Source organism: Chelonia mydas, chromosome 6 (assembly GCF_015237465.2).
Source record: "Chelonia mydas isolate rCheMyd1 chromosome 6, rCheMyd1.pri.v2, whole genome shotgun sequence".
NCBI lineage: Eukaryota > Metazoa > Chordata > Testudines > Cheloniidae > Chelonia > Chelonia mydas.
The window spans coordinates 92,786,868-92,801,888 of NC_051246.2; the positions used below are offsets into that span (position 1 = coordinate 92,786,868).

Consider the following 15,021-nt stretch of genomic DNA (forward strand, 5'->3'; position numbering starts at 1 on the left):
CCCTAAATAGCCCCCTCAAGGATTGAACTCACAACCCTGGGTTTAGCAGGCCAATGCTCAAACCACTGAGCTATCCCTCCCCCCAGCATGGCACCACTGAAACTGATCTAGCCCCTATTTTGTAAAACTCATTTAAACTTCATGCCACAGCTTTATATCTGTGTAAAGGGGGGACATAAAAATACAAAAGTGAAAAGAACAAGACGTTTGAAAGAAGGAGTTATTTATTACAAAACCAAAGTCCAAATTCTACCTCTGATTTTCTGTGAATTCCTTTACAAAATCCATTTTTAGTTCAAGGGAAGTTCTCTCCCATCCTTTTACACTGCATTTAGTATACCACGCTGCTTTGCAATTGAAGAGAATTAGGAGCCAGCAGTCAAATAATACATGTATAGAGACATACACAAAAACAACCAAAATACATTAATATTAGCAGCATTAGTAAAGTTAATAATGCGGAAGGATAGGGTCACAAAAGAAGCCCATCATCACTTTACCTCCAAACTTCTATTCAGTTCTGGGTATATTTTCCAGGATAGAGCCTAGATCTCTCCCTTAATATGACAGGGTAAACCTGCCTGCCTAACTTTTAGGAGTCTACATAAATAAAATAGCAATGGCGCCTTCAGTACTAATATCCCCCCTTAGCTCCCTCCCAAATAGTATGTGCAACAGTCAGTAGCCCTTGACCCCCAAACACAGAGTATGAAGTGTATTTCAGAAAGTAACACAGGGACAGCCATATGGCTTGGCTTACTGCCATGGAGACAGATCCAGTTCGGTCCTGGTTTCTTGCTTTTCAAGGCTGCTTAAAGGGGCTGGGCATGCTGCGGACATAGCATCATCTCCTATCTTTCCCCCCTCAAGGAGAAAGCACCTTATGATGCTCTAACACTCCTCAGCTCCCTCCCCACCATGACATACACCTGACCAGTTAGGAAGGGTCATTTGCTCTGAAGGGGGAAGTCCCATCCAGGTGCCCCAGCTGATGATACAGGGCAACCATGGAAGGATGCTCAGGGTCCAGCAGGAACATAAGAGAAAAGAAGGGGTATTCTAGTGGTGCATAGCACACAGCTCATGTACCCACTGCTGGTTATTGCTTCCAGAGACCAAGTCACATGGGCATGACCCTTGGAAGGGAAGCCACCAGGTCTGCCAACATTTGAGAGTTATGAATAGGAACATTTTGGAAGAAAATACAGGCACACCTTTCAGCTCCACTGAAAAACACTGGATGAGACCCCCAGAGGCACAAACAAGAGGGACAGTCGGCAGGAGTCCCACCCTTTGAACTCTCTCTGCTGATGCAGTTAAAGAAGTCAGTTATTATAGCTTTCTATTACAAGGCCTTTGCCATGAGTGCATTTGCCAGGCATTCTGTTCCTTGAGGACATGGCAGCTCAGCCCAACTCTAGTCCAGGCTCTTCTGGAAACTGGATGCACATCCAAAGAGCTCAGTTATTAGTGGACCAGCCTAGAAAGGAGTACAGGACTCTGGGAGGGGGGAAGGGCAGAAGGGGATATAAAAAGCTGGATCATATTAATTTGTTCTGAGCGTCAGTAAAACAAACCATTCAATGAAAACTTCAAAAGAAATTATCTGCAGATAAGACTGATGCTGGCTTTCCCGCTAGCGGATCTGGGGATAGGTGCATCACATAGTGATGGTGAACTGCAGACATGTTTATTTGTGAGTCTTCCATGGCTGCCCCAGCAAAGGCACTTTCAGGACCACAACTCTGTCCCAGAGACATACGCTCCTAGCTCTGTGGAATTAATTCAGTCATTGCTACTGGAATGGGCATGCATGCCCCTGCAGTGATTGCCAACAGAACCTCCGTTCAGGTGAATGGAATGCCTAAAATAAGTTGGATATGCTGAACTCAAGCCCTTCTTTGTATCCTCCAAAGATTGGAGAAGTGAAAACAGTTTTACAGTATAAATCTGAGGAAAGAGCAGGAATGGGAATTTTGAAGCCTGCAGATGTTTACATTTTGGCTCCACAGATTGAGTTTGATGACCTCCCCAACAATAATGGATGGCTGCCTGGGAAACCTCATAGGGAGCAGCTGCTCCAGACAGCAGCATCTTCTGGCCTGTGAAAGCACCGCTAGCTGTTTCCACATGACTGGGGAAGGGGACAAATGACTTGTCCTCAAGATGAACCAGCACTCATTCCACAGTCAGGAATGCCAGACTGAACTGAACTAGTGTTTATCAAGACCTAGAACCCAAGCAGAAAGTCTACAGATGATCTTGTGGAGACCTCTGACTAAACAGAGGCAATGTAAAGCGATAGCTCCCTCCTCAAGACAAGGGTCAGTTTCACTGCACCCACTGCTTCAAACCTGCACAGCTCTGGAAAGTGTGTCCTAGCTTAAATGCTGCTGCAGTGCCGGTAGAAGCAGCACAAATTAATAGATTTTGTAGGTCTCACAAACACACTGTTGTTTTGTTCTCGGTAATGGCCTGGTGAATTTTTCAAGAAACAGATATTTGGGGTCAGATCCTCAGCTGGGGTAAGACAGCATAGTTCTGCTGAAGACAAGGGAACAACATCAATTTGCACCAGCTGAGGACTTGGCTCTTAGAATTCAGAGGATGAACCCCCCTCAGGCTGTACCCATTTTAAAAAGCTAGCTATTAATGTCCGAGTGCAGTCCTTTTAATACCCTAACTCAAGAGTCTGGTCATGGGCTGTTCATTATTGTGGGACAACTAGATTTTTTTTTTTGGTGCGTCCCCACATGCGGACAGTGGGATACACAGGGGCCAAGAAGTGGGTTAGCTCTTCTGCCAGTCAGAAACTTCCAGTGAGAGGCATCCAAACTCCCAGCACCAAAGACAAGCAGCCTCTTGTTTGTACTGAAACTGAAGTTGACCTGGGCACAAAAAGCTGGAAGGGAGAGTGAGTCAGGTAGTGTTTTCAGCTAGCCAACTCAAGCTCCCCACAAATCTGAAGCGGACCTATTAGTGCAGAAGAGGAGACAGGAACAATGACCAAGGAGAGGCCCAGCTTTCTCATGTTACTCCTGAAGTTCTTACTGCTCCACTTCCTCAGCAATAGAGGTTGTTAAATCAACATTTTGACTTAGCTAAAAGGTCCTATGATAGCAAAGATGTGTGAACCACCTTTGGGACCATCCTACATAGGTACCTACTGATTTCTTACTTCTCAGTAGCAAGGGGCTGGTTTGCTGCCGTTCATGTCTATATCACTACTGGGTCTTCAGTGTTTGGGGGTATTTTGCACCTCAATCCACCCCTTACATGAGCCCCTGGCACTTCCTCCCATTGGCAGTGGGACTTCTGCAGGAAAAATCTACTCTCATGACATCACAGTATTAAGCTGATGTTCTTACTGGCAACAGAAGATACCCAATAACATTATTAAAAATAAGGCAGTGTAATGCCTGCCTGTCATATTACCACCTGTTTATAATCCGTTGCTGTTTTTCCACTTTTCAAACTAAACAGGATTTGGTGATGTTTTCAATCCTCTCCCTCATCCTTCTTTCCTACATATCGTCTGTGAGCAGCCTTGACTAAGCCAGGGGGGAGCACTTCCTACCACAGTAAATAGAAAAAGATCATCAAACCCAGCAGTTAATTACAGTAATGACCCCCCACCACGGACTGTCAGCAGGGGATTAACTCAAAATCTTTAGCATCAAAAGCAAAGGCCAAAACCACTTGAGCTAGTACCAGTAGTAGGCTCCTATCTTATATGTGGACTGGCCTCTGGAGGCGGATATGACATACTGAGCCAGCATGTTACAATAGCAAGCAGCTGCCTAACTGAACATTCCTACATTTCCCCTATTAAAGTGACAGCAGGTCTGAACTGAGCCTCAGCCCAGCATACAGCACAGCCATCCAGCCTGGTCTGGGGATGTTAGCACAATCTCTATACCAACAGCCTTTCATGTTCCAGATAACCCATTAGAATCCACGGAGAGTGGAGAGGGAGTATAGCAGAACTCATCTATAAACTCAGACACACTCACCTGTTACTGATACTCACCCAATACATATTCAGGAGCAGGACTGAGAGGCAAAGCAGGGAATCTGAAATGAAGGGCTTGATCTCCTTGATACATATGAAAAATTGCCTCGCAAACCTTGCTCCCTCAAAGGACACACACAGCTGGGACTCAAGACAGTTTGTTTTGGATGCTACAGGGCAGTAGTAGTGAACTGAGGGGAAAGAAGTGGAACAAAAGGAACAAAGGAATAGATACCTCATTAAAAAGCTTCCCCACACCTGTTCAAGGACCAGGTCCCTTCCCATCCACCCCCACTGCCTGTGAAAGGATGGATTCAGCATAAGAGAGCTCTCTTCACCAGACAAGCAAAGAGTTTTTGTTCTGGTTTCTCTCCCTCCCTCCACTCCCCGCTTCTCATTTGCCTGGCAGTTTATCATAGTAACAAGAAGCGCAGTTTCCTGTTAGAAAAAAACTGCCTTCAGCAGAGGAATATTAGTGGTTAAATACCCCAGAACTAGCAGCAGGCTTTGCAGAGTCCAGTGACCGCTAAGCCTTAGCATCCTCACACAAAGCAGTTATTGGCAGTAGAACTGCTGGTATCAAAGGATGAATGACAGCTGTCAACAAGGGTTCCCTATCAGTGCATCCCCAAAGAGGCTGGCCCTTACATCAAAGAACCCAAGACAAGCAATAAAAGAAACCTGCTGCTCCCACTGCAATTATCTTTGGAGCGTCTTAGCATCTTCTAACAGAATTGCAAGACTGATGAACTGGAACTGTCTGGCTCTGAGCTGTCATGAGGTTTGCCAGTTAGCTACACAGTGATTATTATAAGTGGTTACAGGTGGCCTGAAAGCAAGGGGATATGCAAGTATAAACAATCTCCACTTCTTCTGTTTGCAAAGGGCCTGGGAGACAGGCAAGGCACGATGGCTTATGGAGGTTTGAAGCCACTGAGAGACTTTCAGTTCGGCCAGGTATTAGAAACACAGCATCAGATCAGTGAAATGCAAATGGCTAGGACAGGGCGGTCCCCAGACATTCTCCAAAATATATATAAAACATCACCAATAAAAGTTATTAAATATGAAAAGATCCTTAATGTCTCAGGACACTGTGCTTTCTACAGTCAGTTCTTTCCTGCAATCAAGTGATTTTCATATGAGCAGAGACAAAAAGACAGACGTGTGCAACTTCACCCTCCAACAGATATAAACACATACATCCTCCAAATCACACCAGTGTGGCAAAGCATGACTGTAAAGAATTCTAAGACACATTGCTCGGAGGACCCAAGTCTTCTTTCTGAGCAGTAGCTGGCCTCAGAAATGGAATCTACTGGACCTATAGCTGGAGTCTTACTCAGAGGGTCTTTCTTCTGGTCACCCTCTGCCAAGACTCAGACTGTGCAAATCGGTGATGAGACAATGGGCTGCTATGGGGAGCAGATTCCCCAGAGTTCTCCAGAGTGGTGCTTCACAGCCATTTGCCTCAAAGTGCCCATGAATCAGTTTAACACTTCATTGTTCTTGTGTTTCTTATTCCCTTGTTCAGGCTCCTGCCGGCTCTAGAACTCCCACGATTCCAGCCACCTGAGCCCTGCCATTGGGCTGTTGGGATCTGAAGCCATAGGTCCCACCATCCCATAGGACAGAGGATGGAAGAGGTAGAAGCTGTGGAGAGGATCAACACACCTGTCAAGGTCTGATTAACCGCTCAGTACCAAGGTCACAGAAACAGCTGAGTCATGTGGATGACCTATGGGAGTTTCCATTTGGGCTGCTCTAGATTCCATTTGGGGCCCACTCCCTCCTGCTCAACAACATTAATACAGCCAGGTTCATGGCCTTATCATGGGTGGGATGGGATTGGGAAGCCTATAAACATGTTTAATCAATACATTTTTAAAGTATAGCATAGACTGATGATGGTCTGGCACCATGTGGGGTGGGGATCAGAGTCTGTATCTGCTGAGCGGTGGGGAAAAAGGAAGCCAGTCCAGCTGACAGCATTTGTACCAACTGAGCTCCGGGGTTAAACAAAGAGACTCCCTGTAATGAAAAGGTTTCTGCAAACTCATTACCAGGAGATAGACAAAAGCTGTCAAAGCTGAATCTGGTTCATATGAAGGGTTCAGGGCTGAGTTTGTTGCTATCCGAGAGTTTAGCAGAGGACAAAAAGGGGAAAGGAGCTGGGTGAGTGAAAAGTTAAAACCAACACGTGTCAAGGAGCCAACGCTTCCACTGATACAACCGATGTTGTTTTACATACAGAAGCAGCTCAGCTTCTGGCTCTCTCTCACCTGTACACAATGAGCAGCATCAGTGCCAGTGTCCCATATGTATACACCCTCCTCCCCACGGAGCAGGACAGGCGCCCAGCACAGAACTTCAGCAATGTGTCCCATGTAATTCCTAGGAGAAGAAAATAAAATTAATAACTAGAGGCACCATGCTGGAAGCCAGGAGACAGATGCAGGCTATATTTGATACACTCAGTCATAAACGAATGCTGATAAAGCTCTATATGAACAAAGGATCAATTCTGTTTTTAAAGTCTGATCTCTTATTGACCCTTAGCAGAAGAAATGAAGCTTTCTATCTCTAGAAATTTGGTTTTCCCAACATTCCCACTGGAATAAAATACTTTAGATTAGTCCTGACAGCTAGAGGTATCAGACCGCAAAATTACATAATTCCAATTACCATCTTGCTTCTTCTGCCCCCTCTATTTCAAGTGCAACATGATTTTAGTAGCTGAAGGCTCATGTACTACCAGGGTCAGAGATTAATGCTTTATACCATTTGAGAACAGGGACTTCCAGTTTACAGAGCCATAAAGCTTTATTTCTTAGTGGTCTGAAGACAGAGACTGCTAAAAATCATGTTGGAATTGAAATGGATTATTTTAATGTATCATTTGTATTACAGTAGTGTCTAGAGGTCCCAGCTGAGATCAAGGCCCCATTACAAAGCACTATACAAAAACACAGTAAGAGCCAGTCCAAATCCTGAAGAACTCTAACCAGACAAGATACAGAAAGGGACCTAACAGAGTCAAGGGGAGGTAAAATGACTCACCCAAGTCACATAGCAAGAAAGTGGCAAAGCATGGAAAAGAAGCCAGGTCTCCTAAATCCCGGTTCAATACCCTATCCGTTAGCACCGCAGCCTCTCGGAGGTCAAATCAAGATGGTAATCCAAATGACACAATTGTATAGGGTTCGATGTCTTAAGCAGCTAGGGTTAAAAACACTTTTGAACCAGTATACATGTCCAAGCACTAGCCCTGAACCAGAGATCCGAAAGAAAAAACTTGATTTCTTAGTTATGTCACTTTAAAAATACCCCTTCCAACTGAGCTCCCCTACTATTCCCCTCTACCTTCAGGGTCTCTGCTTTGCAGTATTTACCTGTCAACATGCTAGAGAAAAGCATGGCGGGAAAATAATGATGAAAGTAGAGGACTCTGCCCATCATGAAGAAAGGGAGGTAATGGAGGAGCCAGCCCAGCATGATCTTCCCTCCACTATGTAGCAAGACTTCGGAGAGCTCTGAAACACAAACACACACTTCAGTAGATGAAACTTCACAACCCTGGCTACCCTTTCAAACCTCAGCACCAAGGAGGCTGAGTATGAATAGCAGTAAGACTGGTAGGAACAGGTTTAGCAGGTCTACGTTCCAAGTGTAGGCCTGGGATCTCATCAAACCCAGCACCCCTCCCCATATTAAACCAGCCTTGGATGAAACTCAGGGAGATCAGCACTAAAATTGACAAAAAAGAATGATTTGCTGCAGATAAAGCATCCCCACCTCTGGAATGTCCCTAACAAGAGTGTTAACCACCACGGTTGTAAAGTAGAGACATCCGGGCGCTGGGAAGTTTTAGGGAGGATACAGAGAGAGACTTAACAAATGGTATAAGATAAGTTTTGATCAGTAAATTTATGCTGACCACCTGCACAAACAGAGAAGGTCACAAATAAGTTACAATTTGGACATGAAAGATAAAATGTAAAAAACGCAGGCAGGAAGGAGGACACATATGTGCCAGTGTGTAATTGGTTACAATTTTTGTTACTTGGGGGTGTGGGATAATGTGATAGGAAATAGCTAGTTTTACCTATATAATGTACGTGAAAATCGATACTCTTTGGGAATCAACTATGGACTGCAGTACAACAAGAAACTGCAAGACATTGTACCCTCTGCATGACTGTGACATGCAGAGACATCGCTGGCAACCCCCAGACAAGTGGATCCTGACTGGCCATCGGGTAAAATTTGTCTATATATCTGGAGTGGTGAGCATAATAGATTTGCTTGGTATGTGTATTCTCTGTGTGTTGCTAATAAATAGATGTTTAGAGCACAGCAGGGTAAGGCTCTTTCACTGGGAAAAGGTCCTGCAGACTCGTAGAGCTCTTGGCCCTGTGGGTAAAGGCAGGTACTTAACCTGACCAGGTTTCTCCCTCAGCCGCATGGGTAAGAGTAGGTTACTTATGCCCCGAACCCTTGGAAGGGAAAGGGTGGGAGTGCCTAAATTGACTGGGTGACACCTTGAGCCCTCAGGAGGGTACAGGCAGGGTGCCCCAGATTGTGCAGGTAACACAAGGTTACCCACAATATCCCACCTGTATTATTCATGCAGAAAATGTATCACACAGAAATACCTACCAATAGAGTCTTCCTCAATGAATAAAGAAAAGGAGTACTTGTGGCACCTTAGAAACTAACCAATTTATTTGAGCATAAGCTTTCGTGAGCTACAGCTCACTTCATCGGATGCATACTGGGATTTGATTTCTAGGATTCTCTCTGGAGTAGCTTGACAGCCATCCCTGATCCTCACTGTCAGCCCTTTCCCTGGAAAGGAATGTGGTCTAGTATTTAGAACCAGGGGAACAGGGCAGGAGACCTGGATCCTATTTCCAGCTCAGTCAATAACTCACTGTAGGTATGTCTACACTGCGATAAAAAATGTGAAGTACCAAGTCTCTGAGCCCGGGCCAGCTGACTTGGGCTTGCAGGGCTCAGGCTGCAGGACTAAAAATTGTAATGTAGACATTTGGGCTCAGGCTGGATCTTGGGCTCTGAGACCCACCCCACTCACAGGGTGTCAGAGCCTGGGCTCCAGTACTTTTAAATTGCAATTTTTTAACCCCTGAACTGATCTATGCCAGCCACAGCCATGCCACGGGTCTTTCATCACAGTGCAGATGTAACCTCAGTGACCTTAGCTAAAATCACTTCACCTTTCTGTACCTCATTTCCTACCCAATTATCTGTAAAATTGGGTAAACACTGATCTATGTCAGAGGGATGTTGTGAGACTGGATTCCTTAGGGTTTGTGAAGTGCTTTGTAACCTGTGGATGGAAGAGGCTAAGGAAGGAGAAAGGGCTGTTAATATCCTCCTCCTAGTACCCTCTCTCTGTCAGCTCCCTAATGGGCACTAGCTAGCATTTCTCCTTTCAACACAGATGTGTAATATTAATACAGCACATATCACACAGCCATGAACCAGAGAGTGATCCAATTGATCCATCCCTCTTGGGGCCAATGTAGGATTGCTCCCTACAGGATTTTCGCTAGAGCATTGTCCAGTCCAGTTTTACATGACTCGAGGAATGGGGCTTCCTGCATTTTTCCTGGGAAGACTGTTCCATAGTTTTGTATCTCTCAGTGTCAGGATGATTTTCCTGATATTTAGCCTAAATTTACCTGGTTTTTAATTTCATCCCACTCCTCTTAGTTACAACCCCTTGGACTAATATGAACAATTCTTAAAAACAGACTTTAAATCAAGGCTGATGTTTTTCTAAAAGATATGCTTGAATTCAACTGAAATGTGTTGGGCTAGATGAGATATCCGAGTTAAATCTATACCCTGTGTTATGCAGGAGGTCAGAAAAGATTTTCATAATGGCCCTTTACAGCCTGAAAAAACTGTTAATTCCTCTCCCCTTCCCTGGCATTTACATCCTTCCAGGTATAAGATTTAGCATTTCTATAGCATTATACATTTTAAATAGTTGTACTCATTGCTGTCATGTTCCTCTTGAACACATTTTGTTCAACTTCTGTGTGGTCTGATGTTCCACAGCAGAGAGAGAATGAGCTTTCATAGAATCATAGAATCATAGAATATCAGGGTTGGAAGGGACCCCAGAAGGTCATCTAGTCCAACCCCCTGCTCAAAGCAGGACCAAGTCCCAGTTAAATCATCCCAGCCAGGGCTTTGTCAAGCCTGACCTTAAAAACCTCTAAGGAAGGAGATTCTACCACCTCCCTAGGTAACGCATTCCAGTGTTTCACCACCCTCTTAGTGAAAAAGTTTTTCCTAATATCCAATCTAAACCTCCCCCATTGCAACTTGAGACCATTACTCCTCGTTCTGTCATCTGCTACCATTGAGAACAGTCTAGAGCCATCCTCTTTGGAACCCCCTTTCAGGTAGTTGAAAGCAGCTATCAAATCCCCCCTCAGTCTTCTCTTCTGCAGACTAAACAATCCCAGCTCCCTCAGCCTCTCCTCATAAGTCATGTGCTCTAGACCCCTAATCATTTTTGTTGCCCTTCGCTGGACTCTTTCCAATTTATCCACATCCTTCTTGTAGTGTGGAGCCCAAAACTGGACACAGTACTCCAGATGAGGCCTCACCAGTGTCGAATAGAGGGGAACGATCACGTCCCTCGATCTGCTCGCTATGCCCCTACTTATACATCCCAAAATGCCATTGGCCTTCTTGGCAACAAGGGCACACTGCTGACTCATATCCAGCTTCTCGTCTACTGTCACCCCTAGGTCCTTTTCCGCAGAACTGCTGCCTAGCCATTCGGTCCCTAGTCTGTAGCGGTGCATTGGATTCTTCCATCCTAAGTGCAGGACCCTGCACTTATCCTTATTGAACCTCATCAGATTTCTTTTGGCCCAATCCTCCAATTTGTCTAGGTCCTTCTGTATCCTATCCCTCCCCTCCAGCGTATCTACCACTCCTCCCAGTTTAGTATCATCCGCAAATTTGCTGAGAGTGCAATCCACACCATCCTCCAGATCATTTATGAAGATATTGAACAAAACGGGCCCCAGGACCGACCCCTGGGGCACTCCACTTGACACCGGCTGCCAACTAGACATGGAGCCATTGATCACTACCCGTTGAGCCCGACAATCTAGCCAGCTTTCTACCCACCTTATAGTGCATTCATCCAGCCCATACTTCCTTAACTTCCTGCAACAGGAAACCAGGATGACAAACTATCACAACAGTGAAGCCTACAAATGCAGTAGGGTAGGAGAGCTGGACTTACCTTTGAGTTCAGCTGTCAGCTGAACTCCCCTCTTCATGGCCACAACAGCGCAAGTTACCATTAGGAGGTACAATCCAATAGTGACCAGATTCAGCCACCAGACCACCTGTGTGGGAAAGAGCACAGGAGGAGATGGAAGTAGCAGAGAGTGCATAAGACATGATGGAAAGCTAACTGTAACCACAGAAGAGAAGGGGAAGAAAGCAGCTAGAGAAGAGGAAGGGCAGGGAGCCACTGTCTCTGGGAAAGCCAGGAGAAAACTAAATATTTGCTAAAGGCAGAAGTCACTTGTTTTGCAAAAATCCCCCACTTACCGGGTTCCCCAGCAAATAAACTCGATAATCTGTTTCGTTGACTCCAGAGAAACGCAGGCCCTGAGGAGGGACAGGGACAGGGTATCAGAGGAAATTAAAATGGGTTTGTGTCTACTGAGCCCACATCAACCTTCAAACTCACTGAGGCTCCCACAGAGAGTCAGCAGTGAGAAAGGTGAGAAGTTCCATCTCGTGCCAACAAAAGGGTTATTTCAACAGCGGCTGAAGTGTAGTCCATGCATTTTAATAAAGAGATGCAGTCCCACAGCTCTGCAGTTTGCCCTCTGCCATACCCCTATCAAAAGCACTTACAATCACACAGGAAGGTGGATTTGTTAGCATACCTGGTAGTTGATGGGCCAGTGCCAAGGCTTGGATGTGACTTCATTCTCCTTTGGTTTGAGACCACTGTTTCCCTATAGGAGGTTGAGAAGAAAATTACAGTCAATAGGCAGTTGTGCTGCAAGTCCTGCATGGCAGCTCTCTGTCTAGGAAGGGCTTCTGAGGCATAGGAAGAATAATCCTGTTTCTGATATGTTCAAATGTGTGCATAAGCAAACGCCCTAGGAAGGTTAAGCCTTTTCAGGAGCACCTAGATTTGAACGTCAGGCTTTGCTACTCCTCCTACAAGCCCATTACTTTGCAGGAGATGAGCTCCTGAAAATCCCCACAACTATTTCACTTTATTGCAAGTCACATCCCTTTGCAATTACAAAGGCCTTACTCTGTTCTCTCATTACACCAGCATGCAGTGATGGAAAAAAATTTCCTGGGGACTGCTTCATACACCAGTAAGATACAGAGATGCCAGGCTGACCCACAAATCAGAATCAGAGACCAAGCTTAGGTCCCCATTCCACATACACTGCTTTGTATCTGGGAGTATTATCTGTATTATCTCCCCTTAATTGCACCAATTGTACACACACTGCAAAGACAACAACTCTGCTCTAAGGCTGTTAAACAACAAGAAGTAAGCCCACCATCTTCAGAGCACAGGTAAAGTATATTGGTTTGAATCTGAGACCTTCCCACTAAAATCCAGATATAAACCCAGCATTAGGCTCTATATCATCTAGAGAGAGAAGGGGCTGAGGAAGGAGCTTTACAGTAACTGCCAGCACTAAACCTGGCCCAAGATTTACATGAAGCAGTGACCTGTGAAGCAGCTAACACCTGACAGTAAATAAAGGATTAGATTTGGAGTCTGCATCCTCTAAAAGTATGCAAGCAACTTTCCATGCCTGATTATTTGTACCAGCAAAATGGCTAGCTGGTTATCTAATGCCCTAATCTGCATGCACACATCCAAGTGTACAGAACCTCAGAAATGAAAACCTGGACATGGAATATAAGAGGCCGTGATCTGAAAATTTGGTCCAAAGCATTGAATCGGTTTTCAAACAATTCTCCTTTCACAGTTTCTATAAAAAAGTACACACAGAAAGCTACAGTAAGAATAGTACACAGTCAAGCACGCAAAATTTAGGCAATGCCAGAATTAAGGTTGCCTATGCAACCTTAATTCAGCCCTCTTATGCATATGCATTACAATAATGTCTTTAATTACATGATCCCATATTTTTTTCACAGGACTTCTGTCACTGAGGCTGGCCACTAGGGGGAGTGGAGTCACACATTTTGCCAGTGGGTTCACAGCTATTGCTGGCAGCAGAGGAATGCTGAGACTCAGAAATCCTGGGTTCCAATGCAGGGTCTGAGGGGAGTGGAATCTAGTGATTAAGGACCATTCTGTACCTGCTCCTGCCAAGCCTAACCCCTTCTGCCTCTGGCCCCTCCTGTCTGTCCTCATCCCTGGCTCTCCACTGCCTTCCTTGACCCATTCCATTCCCCCTGCTCCGCCTCCCCTCAGTTCCGTGTCTCATTACCTCACCCCACAGTTCACAGTTGCTCATCCCAGTTCCTACCATCCCATTGCTGTTCATCCCAGTCTTCCTGCTACTCTCTGAACCCCTGTCTCAGTCTCTCTCCCCACAAACCCCCACAGGTCTGGATCCTCACCCATCTGCAGATCAGTCAGGTTATTTTCTCCTCCCTGTTGCCTGGGTCAGCTGGGCACCAGCACATGAGAAAGAGTCTACCTCCTCTCAGTACTGATACCTAGTGCCACAGCAGCCCCTGGCAACCCGGAGGAGCAACTGCATGGAAAGTCCTGCTCAGGCCCTACCCCCCCATGATGTGATTTTCATGGGGACAGCAACAGACATATCCTGGACACCAGGACAACAAACCCCCTACTAAATTTCAAGTCACTGCTCCAAATGATGGAGACAATATTTGCCTCTCAATTAACTGGCTTTAAGGGGGTTTTTTTGTTGTGTTTTTTGCAAAATGGGGAAAAAAATATTTTTTTTCCCCTCGAACTTCTGAGAAATGGCTGAATTACTTTTGCTGAAATCTTTCAGTAAAATTCAACCTAAGGCAGGCAGCTGGCATGGAAAATTTCAGCCAAAACAGTTAAAGTTTGCCAACTGAAAAAAGTCTTATAATAGAAAGTGTCACTTAACTATAGGAGTTTTTCCCTCTGCCACCTGATACTTTGTGTACATAGATTTGTGCATGAACATATACACATGTGCTCCCCCAGTGAATGTTGGTCATCCTCAATGCCTTTTGCTAGATGGAGTGTCAATCAAAGAGCATGATCTTGTCACCCTCTAGAAGCTGCATCCTAGAGCAGGGGTGGGCAAACTTTCTGGCCCAAGGCCCACATCAGGATGTGAAACTGTATGGAGGGCCGGGTAGGGAAGGCTGTGCCTCCCCAAACAGCCTGGCCCCCGCCCCCTAGCCGCCCCCTCCCACTTCCCGCCCCCTGACTGCCCCCCTCTGAACCCCCGACACATCCAACGCCCCCCCGCTCCTTGTCCCCTGACCGCCCCCTCCCGGCACCCCCAGCCCCAAACCGTGCCCCCGAGGACCTCACCCCCTATCCAACCCCCCCCCCCGCTCCCGTCACCTGACAGGACCCCCAGGATCCCATCCAACCCCCCCTGCTCCATCTCCGAACTGCCCCGACCCCTATCCACACCCCCGCCCTGTGACAGGCCCCCTGGGACTCCCACGCCCTAGCCAACACCCCCGTTCCCCGTCCCCTGACCTACCCCCCCCCCCCCCAGAACCTCCGTCCCGTCCAACCACCCCCTGCTCCCTGTCCCCTGATTGCCCCCCGGGACGCCCTGCCCCTTATCCACCCCCCCGCCGCCCCCTTACCATGCTGCTCAAAGCGGCAGGAGTTCGCAGCCCCGTGGCTCGGACGGAGCCAGCCACGCTGCCCAAGCAGCAGCATAACTGCGGAGGAGGGGGGACAGCAGGGGAAGGCCTGGGGGCTAGCCTCCCCAGCCAGGAGCTCAAGGGCCGGGCAGGACAGTCCTGCAGGACGG

The 15,021-nt window shown here is 46.4% G+C and overlaps 1 protein-coding gene across 4 annotated transcripts in view; it reads right to left on the bottom strand.

Annotated features, from left to right (window-relative positions):
* Window positions 1–206: 206 nt before the first annotated feature.
* POMT2 (protein O-mannosyltransferase 2) overlaps window positions 207–15,021 on the bottom strand; it is a 51,003-nt gene continuing 36,188 nt past the window's right edge. For 3 of the 4 annotated variants that reach the window (XM_037900743.2, XM_043548542.1, XM_043548543.1), the window contains exons 16-21: window positions 11,965–12,036; window positions 11,621–11,680; window positions 11,307–11,412; window positions 7,405–7,545; window positions 6,295–6,406; window positions 207–5,665 (exon numbers count right to left, since the gene is read on the bottom strand). In XM_037900743.2, the coding sequence (XP_037756671.2) occupies window positions 5,560–5,665; window positions 6,295–6,406; window positions 7,405–7,545; window positions 11,307–11,412; window positions 11,621–11,680; window positions 11,965–12,036 (597 nt within the window). In that variant the 3' untranslated portion in view covers window positions 207–5,559. Of the gene's footprint in view, window positions 5,666–6,294; window positions 6,407–7,404; window positions 7,546–10,028; window positions 10,120–11,306; window positions 11,413–11,620; window positions 11,681–11,964; window positions 12,037–15,021 lie in introns of those variants that run through there. The other variant, XM_043548544.1, reaches the window with a different exon arrangement.